The sequence below is a fragment of the Antedon bifida genome, chromosome 1 (genome assembly GCF_963402885.1).
Source record: "Antedon bifida chromosome 1, ecAntBifi1.1, whole genome shotgun sequence".
Classification (NCBI taxonomy): Eukaryota; Metazoa; Echinodermata; class Crinoidea; order Comatulida; family Antedonidae; genus Antedon; species Antedon bifida.
In genome coordinates, this window is record NC_136226.1 from 29692407 (window position 1) to 29708601 (window position 16195).

General features: G+C 32.1%; 1 protein-coding gene across 7 annotated transcripts in view; it reads right to left on the bottom strand.

Moving 5' to 3' along the window:
- LOC144848996 (transcription factor 12-like) overlaps positions 1-16195 on the bottom strand; it is a 90277-nt gene that overhangs the window by 2166 nt on the left and 71916 nt on the right. For 5 of the 7 annotated variants that reach the window (XM_078705974.1, XM_078705968.1, XM_078705956.1 and 2 more), the window contains 6 exons: positions 15145-15263; positions 8895-9098; positions 5478-5577; positions 1555-1729; positions 964-1190; positions 505-627 (listed from right to left, as the gene is read on the bottom strand). In XM_078705974.1, the coding sequence (XP_078562100.1) occupies positions 505-627; positions 964-1190; positions 1555-1729; positions 5478-5577; positions 8895-9098; positions 15145-15263 (948 nt within the window). Of the gene's footprint in view, positions 1-500; positions 628-963; positions 1191-1554; positions 1730-5477; positions 5578-8894; positions 9099-15144; positions 15264-16195 lie in introns of all 7 variants that reach the window. The other 2 variants (XM_078705961.1, XM_078705980.1) reach the window with 2 other exon arrangements.

Here is a 16195-nt window from a genome sequence, read left to right on the forward strand (position 1 = left end):
TTAAAATAAGTAGCTACTACCAAAACTGTAGTATAATGGGTTTACACTACTATCAACACTAACTGGGATCTTTGTGGTAGATGTCAGTGTCATGAATCCAGTACCTCCTAGCCTCAATAACTAGCAGGCACTTTTTTACTACTTGTCAATATTTAACCCCTTATGTGACATTTTAATATTAATGTTGCATTGTATTTTATAATCTTATGTCATACTGTTTGTATTATCATTATATTATTATTTTTGATTTTATTTTTATATTGTTATCTGTGACAACCAAGACACATTTCAAACCACTGTGTTTCACCAAATAAAATTGAATTGAATATTATGAACTTATTCGCCATAAAATACCATATAATGCAGTATTAAAAAGCATTTCCAACATTATTTACCTTTTACTACTATATTCATCTTTTATGTATCTTCTATATATCCTTGTATTAATGAATATATACTACATACTAAAAGAAAAATAGAGAGAAAAGCTTGGAACTTACCTACCTTGGAGGCCATGCTGGGGTCCAAGGTGGTCACTGGTTGGCCCTAGACCACGATTTGGCAATTCATCTACTTTTTCTTCTTCTCGTCTTTTAAGGCACGCTGCTTTGGGGTTTAAATTGCGATCTGGGGAGAACCATTATTAGAATAAATTGATGAACAGAAATATAACAATATATGCTCTAAAAAAGGGATAAGAATTAAGAGCTGGATTAAACTCTGAGCCATGTAGAGAGAAGTTAACAACTCTTGATCTGACAAATAAAAAATATTACAAATGTGTAATGATCCTTTGGTGATGTCTCTAAATATGGTAGTGATATACTTAAATATGGTAGTGATATGACATCATCATGTCCATATATGGGCACATCACATTTTTTTGTCACATAAAGTTTGATAGTGTAGACAAAGTATAGGAAAAAAATTGTAATTTATAGGCAATATGTATTACAAATTTACCTCTAACTTGTGTTTCTAGGCTGGTTATAACATTGACAGCTTGGTGAAGTATTAGGAGCTTTGTTTGTGCCTTATCTGTATTTAGGTGTAACTGACACATCCGACCCAGCTCTTTAAATGCTTCATTAATATCTCGAACTCGGATTCTTTCTCTAGCGTTGTTGGCGCTTCTTCGTTCTTTTTCCTTCTCTTGCTTCGGGGGTGGTTCTTCCAAATCATCCGTAGTTCTAAGAAAAAAAAGAAAATGGAATGTTAATGATATGCGGGTATTCCTACTTTTCTTTCATACTGTACTCATATACGTGTGTACCATACTAAAGTATAGCCATCCTGTTAACATGTTAGTTATTGTTCTAATATGAACACCTCTCTTAAAGCTCTGTCTACACTATCAAACTTTATGCGACAAAAAATGTGATGTGCTCATATATGGACATGATGATGTCACATCACTACCATATTTGGGCATAGTGCTACCATAGTTGGATACATCACACTTTTTGTCAAACTAGTTTGATAGTGTAGACAGAGCTTTAGGGTTTTTTTTGTCCTTAAAAAATATTTCATACTAGAATTTCTACTTTATCTTACCGTTTTTTTGTTTTTCCTGAATTACTTGAGCGACCATTATCACTTTTATTGTCGTCTGGTTTGGTTATATCCATTTTTTCCTCTTTCTTGGGTTTGGCGCCAATTGATTTCGTTTTTACCTTCTCAATCTTTAATCCGTCTCCTTGGTCATGTCCCATCAAGTCGTTCTGTACTGCTGCAAATAATCACATATATAGACGTTCATTAAATATTTACAGACTGCTTTCATTGACGCCAACGTAACATAAAGCATTTAAAACAATTTAAAAATGTATACATGTATACCAAAATAAAATTGTCATATAATTTTATTTTACCATTTTCAGAAAAAAAACCAAACACCAGCTTTTAATTCAATTACATTTTCAAAATGTTAAATAAGTTAAAACCAATTATATTCAATGTAGAAAAAGTAAATTCATATAATATTCTACATACATTCTGGAACCATATAAAAGTTACAAGAGACAGAGAGAGGAGATAAATTCTTGATTTGATTGACAGCTACCTGAGAATGTTAAATCACCTGATGTAGTCTAGGTTAATGGCTTTAGATGAAAGAAGCCTACCAACGCAGGTAACAAAAAAAGCATAACCATTTAGGATGGGTATGTCATCCCTGTGCCTAACCTTATCACCTTTCTCATTCCAATCAAGCCCACATTTCTACCCTATCAACATCAATTGGCATATAATGACAGTGGTAATCCTGAATTTAGGACGCACCTTCGTCATCGACTACTCATTAAAGTCTTTAAACTCATTGTGCACCTTGCAAGTGAGCTGACCGCTGTTTAGTGACGTTTATATGACACATGTCCAGGTTATTATCCTCTGCCCAGGAGTTTTAACTTCTATATTAGGAAGATGCTATAAAGGTTGTCATGCCAACTTAACTCTACCTGAATAATCTAACTAGCAACTCATCTCGGGTACATCAGTGGGATTATCGCCCGATCTATATTAAGAGTTTTTTTTTTTCGCTCCAAGAGGAATATGTACATTTAATTATTATTTTGAAATAAAACAGAAAGTGATAAGTAGACCACCATTTTGACCCATGAGTCAGCTGTCCACTAAGGTCCTACTGTATTACATTGACCGCTGACCTAATTCTAACCAAGGGAGAAGCAGTGAAATGAAGATATGGGCAAATTAATCTACAGTTACTGAACCCAACCAAGATGAAATTGCAAATTTAATTTTATACAACATGGTATACAGCGGTAAATGACTATAGGTCCACTGACGAAACTTAGTAACTGAAGTACTGTATTAAGCTCACAAAAAAACGTGATATGCCCATATATGGACATGATGATGTCATATCACTATCATATTTGGGCATATCACTACCATATTTGGGCATATCACCACCATATTTGGGCACATCACATTTTTTTTGTCAAACTAGCTTGATAGTGTAGACAGAGCTTTACTAATCTTTATTCTAAACATCCGTATTTCAAGAGACATACTATATCAAGATATTTAAATGTCAAACATTAAAAAAAACATCAAGTCAATACCGTAGTTTCAATTTGGAACTTTTTTTTTTCTAGTGTAAGGAAATTTTAATAGGTAGACTCAAAGGATATGCCTAATTTGAACTTAATTTAATTTTCAAGTGACTGATAACCAAGTAGATTGGAAAAAGAATCTTTTAACACCTATTAAAGGCAGACCTGCTGACTTCATTTCTTTAATTTTACTCCATGACTGCAGATTAAAAGGTGAATATTATAGTAGTACTTCCAAAGAAATGTAGACAATAACAGGAATATTCATTTTAACTCTTCACTTAATATTTAATTTATTTTGGGGGAAAACGGCTAAAATATAAATTTTCTAAAAAAAAGTTTAATATCAAAATCAATTGCATGTTACTGTCACTATTTGCCTTGAACTTAGAGGATGTAATATTAAGTACATTTTATAGTTTACATTAAAAAAAAACATTTATAAAACTAAAAAAGTATAGAAAAATAATCATTTTTTTGGTTATTCAATTACAAGTACTGTATCTCTACAAAGCATTATGTATTGTCCCCAAAAACATGAAAAATACAGATTAATAAAATCAGACTTTGAATAGATTTTAATAAAGTCAATTTTCGATTCAATTTTTGGTCAAAGTGGATAACTATTAAGTGACATTAGAATGGCATATTAAAAAAAAAATGTTAACAATTATTTTTTCAGGGGGACAATACATCTTTAATGACAATATAAATTATCTTAGATGATGACACTTCATCAATTTAAAACAAATCACGTCTTTCTTTTTACAACATCCAATTATTTTATTTTATCTATCGTGCGATATTAACACAACACGTCTCTTACCGAGTACTGCTACTAAAGAAACAGTTTGTTTTGAAAGCAGCAAGGATTAAAAGCATCGCTAGAATTCAAACGTGTTATCAAAATAAACTATCAAGCTTGAACATATCTCAAGTAATGTAAATCCTTATCAACAGGCTAATTAAACTCGTCACTGATATACAATAAAACCTCAAAATAAATCATCCCGTTGGAGGACAAGATAAGAACAAAGGCGGTTACGGGTTTTACAACATTTTTCCATCATTATTTTTCGATGTGCAAATGAAACTGTTCTTGGAAGATGATCATATACAAACTAGCCATAAACAGCTAGTATTGGGGATTATATATAAATTGAAACTTAAAGGATGTGATGATTTTTACTTAGTGATATCTTTGGGGCAGGACACCCACCATGCACTGACCAGCTGGACAACATATGACCGCTGGAATTAGACCAAAAGATCATGGAGTGCACTAGATATTAAATGGTTTGATCTATATAGGATTAATTTCATCCCATGACATGGTCTGTGTATGTACATACAAGTATGGATTACATTGCTAAAAAAACAGATGATGGATAGATCTACCAAAGAATACTATTTTATAGGTTAAAGATAATTTAATATAGAACAATAGGTTTAAATCTGTCTGATACCTACTGTACCCACAAAATAAATTGACCAACTTTTAGTAATAATTTAAATTATGATATTCAAAAATTCAACAGTTCATGTAATTTATTTTTTTAGGATCTAAGATTTCGTTTAAGCATTAATTCAATTACATAGGAAGTTTCATTTTTATGGATATGTAATTTGAGAACTCCATCAACGTTTTCCATCAATATATAAAAGCTTTCCGGAGAACCATCCATTTAAAACCAATCATTTCCTTAATGCTAGTAAAATGAAAGATTCCCAGGCTACAGAACTGACTGACCTCTATCATGTAAACATCACATTCATATCAAATAATTATGTTCATTTTGTAAACATGTCCGCGCAATGAACAAATTTGTAGTACATTAATTTACAGAGTAGTACATTACTTCAATGTCGCTAAGAATACACATATGAAAAGATTTCTAAGATATTTTAAACAGGGGAGCACTAAACAAAAATAGATATCAAAAAGTAGGTCAATTAATTTTAAATTAAAGGGGGGACCATGTGCCCCTAGCACACCCCTTAGATCCGTCCTTGATTTTTAAGAACTTGATTGAGAACGCCATTTTAACCTACCCTCTGAATTATAAAAATCTAAAGCTCTGTCTACATTATCAAACTAGTTTGACAAAAAAAGTGTGCCCAAATATGGTAGTGATATTCCCAAATATGACATCATCATGTCTATATATGGGCACATCACATTTTTTTGTCACAGAAAGTGTAGACAAGGCTTTACGATAGTTTTGAATCAATTTAACGATCAGTGACTTTCAAGTACTGTAGTAGTTTATAGCATTTTAATAAGCACATATTAGACTAATCATCGAATCATCTGTCACATTCTTAATTAATCTGCCAAACGAAATGTGTCTGAAATAAACAAACACTTGCATAAGATAAATTAATAGACATAAATATACTTACAGCTGAATGGTTGTTGAGGTTGTGCTATTTCTGATGGTGGGAGAGGAGCGCCAGACATTGCATTGCGATGATTGTCGGGTACAGATGAAGGAGGTCCACCCTGTAAATAAAAAAAACCAACAAATTAGCATAAAATTTATTATGTTCATTTCATTGCTTTTTTGTTAGCTCCAATTTGCTATTGGTAAATAAAGAATGAATGAATGAAAATGTCATCAGTTTTAAAAACCAACTAACCAAAACAACAATTATTAATGATACAATTCACAAGAAATATGTAATTTGAGAAATGAATTGATACAAGTGACCTGATTTTGTGACAACCAGAAATGTCCATTGACTTGTCACATGTCAGTGATAAAAATCAGTCCAAATCAAAAATGAAATACTACATTGAATGGTCAATTGGAAATAGTTTTAATTTCCATCAGATAAAATTTTAAATCTCGGAAGAATTTAAGTATGAAACCTAATAACTTTTAAAACGTCATTATTTTATGATAACATAATTATTCTACATCATATAAAATGACTGACATAACTGTATTTCTAATTGGTGCATTTTTAACTCGCAAAATTAAAGAAGATCGTCATAGATTTGCCAAATGGCAGATGACAAAGACGGACAAGGTACCGAGAATTAAGAAATAAAGCAAAACATTAAGAAAGCTAAGAACAGAAATATTCTTCATAATTAAAGTAATTCTTACAACATAATTATACATTTTATGAGGAAGATTTGCACTCTGCTCACTTCACCAAGTCCAACCCTCCACATTCAAAACACCATCAATAAATTACCTTTCAACATTTTACATATTTTAGTGTAGACTGTAAGAAGATGTTGGTAACAAATTGGGCAGAGCTACGACTGCAGGAATTCTAAATGTTTAGCAATTTTTTACAAAGCATTAAACAAGTACGCTTGATAAAATAACCAAAAGACAATTTAAGTGCATTACTGAGAATCATCGAGTAATAAAGCAGCGTTGAACTTTTGAGAAAAAAAAGGTATGCAAGTAAATTTATTTATTACTTTGCACTGACAAGCTTTATACAATTTTGTAGAAAGTATTTTTTAAATTTGGCTGTAGCAACAACAATATAAGATTCACATTCTAAAAATATAGTGCCTAAACTTTTGACAAAAATGACTCTTATATACAAATGCTGTATGTACTGTTTGGCATCCTTACAAGCACGTAGAGCATAGGGGAAGCTAACAAGAAGAAACTTATTTAAAACAATCAATTTGTAGATATTACAGACAAGTATACAGCTTGACAGGATGAAATCACTAATACATGCAGCTGAAGAGATTTCAAAATCTTCTGCTAACAGCTCGCAAAAACAGCTGAGAAGAACATCTGAAATCCAGACATGTATATAAAATTAGAATGATAGAATAGCAGGTGGATTACCATCATCTCAGGATAGAAACTGTAGTAGTGCGTCTCTGCAGGTGTCATGCCGTATGGGCTTGCGTACAAATGGTTTGGGTTCCACATACTGGCTGCTCGATACTCGGATATCGTATATCAAAATGCTGCTACCCGGCGGTTCTTTGTGGCTACCCTCGTCGCTCACTCTTTACTTCGACTTCCACGAGAACTAGCAATCGTAGACAGGACCACAAAACAGTAAAAATCGTACTAAATCCTTTGCAAACTCGCAGTGTGTAATATCTCCCAAGGCGGAAGTCGAATTGGAGAGAGCATGCTAGAGAATCGCTCTTATACTGGCGTGGAAGAACGTGATGTCACGTCGAGCGTATGGTGTATATTCAAATAATTCACATTAGACAGCTGGGTACGTGTTGAAAGCAGTGTTCAAGAGACGAACAAGAAAAGTTGACAGCGACGTAAAAGGCAAATTTGACAGCATGTGCTTGGTATCTATCCGCAGACTGTTAGCCGAGTTTGACAAACCCCAGTCGCCTTTTTTTTTTGCCTACATTCAAGTGTGAAACCGTTTTCCTACTACTCTACTGACTTTAACTGTTGAAGTATTGCTATTTCCCTGGCGGATCTTACCAGAAATGGAGGCTCGAAAACAAACCCAACGATTTAGTAGTAATTTCCTGCCTTGCTGGCCTTCAACCACGATCTTAGATATATTCACCTACAAGTTTCTTTAAAGGAAGTACTCTGCTAGTAATCATATGAATCTAACCTAGCGACCACATAGCCAGCATTCATTAGTGAACTCTACTATCGGCTAATTCAAATCTAAAAAACTTTAGGGGAAATCGTTCTTTCTATTTTACATTCAACAAAAATAAGTAAACTTTCTTTTGTTCTTAGAAAAGACATACTCTTGGCAAATTCGTATGAAATTAAATTTAAAAGATGCTAAATATTATTTCTATATTGTTTTTATTATTGTTGTTAATATCCAACAATTTAATATTTGTTCTAAATAATTATATTGATGTCCTTGTAAGCCCATGATGTATGTACCAATTTCTAACTAACCAATCACTTTAATATCAATGGCATCCTCAATGCTATTGAATCAAGTACAAACCAAATACATTTCTTTTGACTTCCGATTGCTGTTCTTCTAACTGCAACCACATGGTCTTGTACATGACGTAACTATGGTGAAAGGTCTATTAATTGGGATTCGGTAATTAATGACAGAATACACTGAGCTGGCTTAAGAAGCCGACTTTACAAATTAGCCCTGTTAAATCCGCAAGGATCAGTCAATTCTTGTACACCCTCTTATTGGTCAATTCAGGCTTAATTAAATATGATGTCAAGGGTCATTGTAAACACATGGATATGTTTGGAAATTGCCCAATAAAAAAATTACTATATTGTACTACCACCTTGTATACTGTATAATGTATTATAAATAGATAGATAATGCCATGTAATGTGACAATATAATGTAAATGTTGTCACCGATAATAACGTAATATAGATAACATTTTTTCATAAAGTTATTGTGATTTTTAGGATTAACTATTGACTGCAGGAGGTGAATCTACCCATAGTATACTAACACCACCAATTGAAAAAATACTTGCAGGCAGCAGGGGGTAATTCAGTAAAGTGAATGATGGAAGGGCAAAATAACAGCAGGGGTAATTCTGTCTAGCAAATGATAGAATAGCAAAGCAGCATGAATGTACTGGGTGTTTGATATGATCATGCCCACAGCAGTTGGATCACACAAACTGATTCATACATTTAAGTTCATTCGCCTATGGTTTCATCGTCATACTCAAAATATTTTGATATATAATTTTTAATATTACAAAAATGGTTTAATGTAACAACCAAAACAATTTAAGGAATATTTAAACTGATTTTAGTTGATACAATTTGTTATAAAAGGTTCATGATATCAACGAGAGATTCAGCCCAATCTGTGACTGCACACAAAGTGATATCCACCAGGATAACTTACCATGTGAGGATGGTCAACACCGTATTGTGCCGGATGACCATAAGGATGGGAAATGCCGGGTGGCAGACCAGAACTGGAATGTGGGGGTAATCCGTTCATCATTCCCGGTGGCATGCCGGGTGCCATTGGATTCATCCCTTGTCCTTCATTTGCGTGTCTTTGTAAAACATGAATAGCGTCATTTAAGCATTCTTCCATTCGACTCTGAAAAATATAATTTGATAAGCAATTTTAACTAAATTCTAATACCTACAGTATATGGGATATGCTTTTAAGTGTTTTATAAATCATTATTTTCTTTTGTGTATTTCGTTTTTTAAACCACATTTTTACAACTTAAGTTTTGCGCAATAATGTGTGTGTGTATATTAATTTTTGTTTTATATATGTTTATGCTTGTTATCTATGTTACTATTCCAATCTTCAAGAAGAAATTCTGTTATTTTATGATGGCGAAAAAAAGCATTTCATTATTATCAAAACATTAGCAATCTGTATATTCATGTCCATGTGTTTAATTTAAATCAACAACATTGTTTTAAATAATTTCATCATTTTGACAGTTTGAGATAATTCAATTATCACAATCATTAAATGTTTTTTGTTAAAATTTGATTGCGGTAATTTCGATCAATTTCCAATGCCTTCAGGCTGTATACAGATGGCATGTAACAAGCAGCTAGGGTGTCAAAACAATTGACAAACACACACTTAAAACAGAATGCACCCCTTACACCAGTTCACACCTGTTAATTCCCCCTTATGCCATTTGATAGCGTCTGTCACATTGCCCCTTCACGCCGTTGGTTTACGCCACCTGTTAATCCACCACACTACTATCTGTTAATGTTCGGTGACGAATTGTAAATGCGTGAACTGTCGGCACGTGTTGTTCAACACTTACGCACTTGTGAATTTTCACATGTAAAAACTGACAGTGTGTATAATCTATTTATACTAACTACAGCGGCCTTATAACCTGTTAGAGGACAGGCCGCAGTACATCATAGCTTACTTATACCAAACTTGCTGCCCTGTTAACCCAATAAAAATAATCTCTGAATCATGTTTCTAATAATTCCCGAGCCAAGTATTCCAGTCATTTCAATTTGTTTTATTTATTGACGATAAAATGTCAGAAGAAATGAGTTCGCGACAAAAAGAAAGCCATAAAAAAGCGTAACATTAATAAACATAATAATAAGAATATAACATTAAGCGTAATAAACAAAATGATTATCTTTTACTGTTATGAGTTGAATTGTTTATAAAAACCAAATAAAGAATCCAATAGAAAGGAACTTTGTTTAAACATCTTTTATAATGCTTTGTGACTCACCGAAATTTATAGGCCATTTTAAAACAAAGTAAAATATCATTTTATAGGCCTAATATTGCTTTTTAATACGAATATTTGTAAATCTTTCAGATATTATATTGTACAACCAGAGTTAATATATTAATAAATGTATTGTACATTTATCTGTAAAATTTGTTTTTCAACAATTTATAAGAAATACTACCAGTACCCTAATCACATTATACACTGATGTGGAAGTACAAAATGAATATACTTCATTGGAAGCCATGGATAGCTAGCCCTTGGCTGTTTGCATCTTACAAAGGATCCGAAGCTTGTTTTTATTACTAGCGTAGGCCTAGTAGAGTCCATTCTAATAACTAGCAGCCCAGCATGAAATAGGCTGGCCAAACCTAGCAAACACGGTCATCCTTCCCTTTGGGTTTTAGACCAGACAGGTGTCAAAATAGCCAGCAGCCTGGGAAATGAGTATAGGGTATAGAATAGCCAATATTTATCTGCTAGAAATACTCTCATGTGACTTCCAGTAGTAAATAGACCAGAGAGTGAAAGTACTATTATTTCTATGTGTTTGTAACATTCTACAATTCTACCTTTAACTAAAAATTTGTTTTAAAACAGTTTTGTTGTTGAGACTTTATTATTAGAGATGATGATTATGATATATCTAAAAACTGGCAAAGTAAAGTTCATACATTTGATGAATTATGGGTGAATTTGGAATTTATAATCATGTCAATATGGTCTTATGGAAAGGCATCAGCATAATTAGCAGAAAAAGTTACGACTTCATTGATAAATTTCCTAAACATTTTGTTTTTTACAGTAAGTATTTAAATATTATAAAATGGTTATTAAAATTGAGGGTTTAATACGAAGAGGTATTATCATTTCAGATTAATGCCCTAAATAATAATTTATTATGATTGTGGGTTTCCTTTTTGCTAATTGAAAATGAAATATAAAGCTTACGATCCTTGAAATGAAGGTAGAATTCAATGGCAAAGGAAATACTAAATTAACACTAAATCATAAAATATGTGATGTTCATAAATTTCAAGCTAAACTTGATATCAAGTTCAATATTTAATTGATATCATTTAGTATTCCATTCTTAAATGGTTTTGATTTCAACATAAAGATGAATCAATAAATTTCATTTTTCTTGAAGTTTCTTTTTAATTTTAATTCCATAAACTCTAAACTCTTTCAAGACCCAGTTGAAGTCTTTCTTTTTCAAACAAGCTTTTCATTGATTTAAATTTTTGCCACTTCGTCCATTTTAATTTATGTACAGCGCATTGAGAGCTTGCTTATATGCGTTATAAGAATGAACTATTATTATTATAAAATGACTTTTGAAGCAAGTAGAAATCTTCTTTGTATCAATAATCACTGAAATAAAATTATCTAAACTTTTTGAACTTTGCTTCTTTCAAGAGATCTTGAAAATTTGCCAACAAAAAGCTATGACAAAATGTCTTAAAATGTTGGCCACTTCTTCTTCAAAAGCCAGATGATTATTCATTATTTCCTTTGTTTACTCTTCAATAATCATGAAAGGTAGAAAATTGAGTGAAGACAAATAAATTAATGTGGACAGTTGGACTGGGGTACTTGATTCGTCCGTACCTGGTCTTTTTCACGCATCCTGTCACAGACTCATGTGATTAATATCTCGTATATAGTTCTTGACAAGTTTTCACTCGATGGGGTCAGTTTTAGGGGACGGTAAACTTTGAAACCCCTCGGGACACTAACCACTATCACCTTTTTTAATCTCTTGGGACAAAAAGCACTCTCAAAGTTCTCACCCTTTGTTCTCTAGGGACATCCACTTTCACCCCCATTTTTATCTTTATTTATGAGCTTAGATGATCTTCTTTGCAATTAATTTCAAGTTTGAATATCTTATCATTATTATTATAGCCTTCAAATTATACCATATTATCATAGAAAATTGTTAAAATCACAGTTTTCCACCAATGTATAACATCCTTGCTAATAGCATAAAAATTATAAATATTTTGACAATGATACAATCATATAAAGACCCGACTTATCAATATTTAGGATTCAAGCGATCATTTAACCAATTAACAAATGTGTATACCTAATTGGAACAATCTTTGCAAACTGGCAGTCTAAGAACATTAACTGTACCCCATACCAGGAGACTAATAACAAACTCTTGCATTTAAGCATGCACCGTATGTAACAAATTAAACTTATACAAAAGTATTGTTCATTGTGACGAGAAAGACAAATAATAGTGGTTAATTAAAACAAGTTTGTTGGTGTTTTAAAAGTTAAAGATAGCTCACGATTCAAGGTTTCGACTGTGGAACCAACCGACAAGGTCTTAAACTATGGTGGTATTCTTTTAAAAAAAATTTTGAATTTGTTCAAAATTTTTCTTCAAGAAGATATGGTAATTTGGCAAAATTAATTAGTTCATAATTAATAAGCTTTTAAATAGCACCCTGTATGTTTGGATGTATTTTGTAAAAATTATAGCACCCTCTATGGTTTGGCGATGCTTCATAAATTTACCGATATTTCATTTTTCTAACTTGGGACCTCTTTAGATTGTAATAATATTTGTTCATTAAAATGTATACGTACAGTCGTTTGATCTGTTTTGGAAATTTCTAAAAGATTTTTTACAACAATTTTTTTTTTATAATTTTGAAAAGTAGTAAACTTAAAGTTCAATTTTTGGTGTCAGGAAGTTTTTAATAAGCAAATTGTTAGATTTATTATTAAACAAGTGTTGTTCTTCCTTAAAAGGTAACCTCCTGAGTGTAGGCCTAGAACAACCAGATATACAGCACCCGGGGGATAGTGTACAAGCATGCAAAGAACACATAAGCTCTGCTTGGCTTGAAATATTCCACAACACCCTAGAAACAAGCATTCAGAAGGGAGCAAGATTTCAAGAGCAAAGTACACAAGACCCCATCATTGACATGTTGATGGAATTGAAAAACAGCTGCCACTTGAGAAATTGTCATGTGTCAAAGGTCATTGTAAGCCAAAAATGTGTTGTGTACTCAATGAGCAATTTAGTTAAATCTACCTACGCAAATAAACGTGCTTATAAATCTTAATTAGAAATTAATTAATTGATACCAACGCAGTTTAAAGTATGACTACTGTGAAACAGTTACTTTTGGTTGATGTACATATTCTATTATCGATTCAAATAAAGTACTAAGGTTCTCTTCTTATTTTTAAAAATATTTTAAAATCCATTTAATATGAGGATGTGGTATAAACATAAACTAAACTGCATATATGTTTCATGGTTTTCACAAGCGCCTTGAGCACTTTTGTGAATATGTGCGCTGTATAAGTCTTATTATTATTATTACTATCATCAAAATATGCCTATTCCTGATGATAAATAGATAAATGAAGATTTAAATATGGAATTATAAAGACCACACTTTTTTCGGAGTTTGTTTTATATTATCATATCAAACTTATTAGTGGACTCTCTAGTTTATACTATAATTTGTTGTGGCATTATATTCATTTAATTTGTTTAACATTACACTTTCTTTTAATTAAAAAAAACCATTTTACACTTTATAAATTTGAACTCTTATAATAGCAATAATCACTTTGTAACAGGTATTGTTTTTTTGTTGTTGCTACATGTCACATTAATTTAAAATTCTAAAAAGACAGGAACTAGTACACATTAGTTTTCTGAACTATATTTACCATTGAAACTGTTAAATATCAAACTGAAACCAACTGAGAACAAATGCTAAATAACAGGAACAATAAATAAAGTACAAATAATTAGCAAGGAAAATGAAAATTATTTTTCACAATTTCAAGTATGACTTTTATGTTCCTCATCTCCAACTGGAGCCAAGATTTCCATAAAGTTTTTGTATGAATAAATGCAGCATTGGCGTGACCCATAGCAATGATATATTACATATGTGAGCTTCCATGACAGGTATTGGGCCAATGGCGTCTACTAAGTTAGACTTGTGCATTTAACAATTCTTTTAATGTAGAATAGTTTATAGTACATTACGGTATATTGGTTGAAATAAAGTAGAATAAACTTGTTTGTTTAAAAATAATTTTTTTCTAAAATGACAAAAATATTTAATGTATTTAAATATTACTTCATAAATAATAACACACTAGGTGTATTATACAATCATTGGTATTTCTATTATTGTTATTAAATAAATTCATCTGGTTCCAAATATAGTTAAAAGGAAAACTTTTTTATTGAACTAAAATTTATACCAATTGTGTATGTATTTTTTGGTTCAACAAACAAGTAATAATTTTCCAGTTAACTACAGTAGTATTATTGTTATTTTATCTTTCATAAAAATGTACAAATAGTGCATTTGTACTTTAAAAAAAACTAATGTAATGTTTTGAATGAAGAACACAGAATGAGTAATGTAAAAATAAAATGTTGATGTCACTCCCCAAAGAATAAAATTTAAGTAAAAATAAACTTTTAATGATCAATGATTTGACAGGTACTTAAGTTGAATCAATCTACAACTAATAGTATAAAATCCTTAATTGCTCGTTTTCCTGTCTTTGGCAAGATATTGACGGGATCATCTCAAAGTTTTCAAGGATTTTATCTATATCATCAATTATATATGATTTTGCAAAATATCATGCAAGTAGCATGACATAATGTTATTTTATTCATTTCAAATTTTAATCTACTAGATGATTCTAAAACTAATTTTTAGTAACATTTTAAGCTCTACACTATCAAACTTTATGTGACAAAAAATGTGATGTGTCCATACTGTTTATGGACACAATGAAGTCACTTTTTTGGTTAAAATAGTTTCATAGTGTAGACACAGCTTTATAGTAAATTGGACAGTGAATAACAGTTTTATTAAACAGTAATAATGGAATTTGTCTTACCAATGAATGGAGGTTTTCTCCACTAGGGTTTGCAGATCCTGGTACTGAGCCAGGCCCAGCACCGCCATTGTAGCCTGGGCCAGCAGGTGACGGCTGGCTACCACTCCTAGGCCAAGGACCTATGGATGAGATTATAATTATTTTGTTAAATGCTATTAAAAACATTATATTTAGACAAATATACGTAAAAACATAAGTTAAATCTTTTTTTTACATGTTTCGATTGAGTTGTTTACCGTTTTATCAATAGTCTGCAAAATACAGGTTAAGTCTGCTCGGGAGACTAACCAAAAATACCCAACCATGTTTTACACAAAGTCTACATTTTTCATCACATATTCACATGTTCCCCTTGTTGCTGTTACTACATTGTACGCAATTAAAGGGACACCAGGGAGTGGGAAAAGCGTTCCTGCGAGGCGAGCATAGTGTCAAAATGATTGTTGATCGCTCACAATACAAGATCCTCTGGGAAGAGCGTGAATGCTTTCTATTAAGCGTATTCAGGCGAACGTTCACAGTAGTTTTCTTTCATTCTGAGTATAATTGGAGTTGTCACGCATTAATCTTTCTATCATCACCTCGTAGATACATGGATAAAGAAGCTTGTAAGGTTCCATATAGGCTGTGATAGCATTTGCACACGACAAATCCAAGTTTCTTAACGTGTAAAAGGGAAATCAATAGCGACACTTTTCACTTCTGGCTGAAGAATACAATGCTATTTGCATCGAAGAAATTGAAATATATCAAAGATGGGGCCGATTGAAAGTGGCGGACGAAGGAAATGTAAGGTGGTCCTCTGGGACTGCTCAACCTCGCTTGCATTATCTGCGGAGGGTCACGGACAAAATAATCACTTAGACGATATTCGTAATGAAAGTCCAATTGTTGGCCTGCGTAGTCTGCGAGGCTAAGCAAAAGGTGAAATGACTGAATGACAAAGCATATTGGCTGCAAGTAGCGAGCAAATTGGCTTTGGCAGGCCGACAATGCTAGCCTAATTTTGTAAAAAGTTGTTGAGAGAATTAATATAGCTAGAATCGACGCT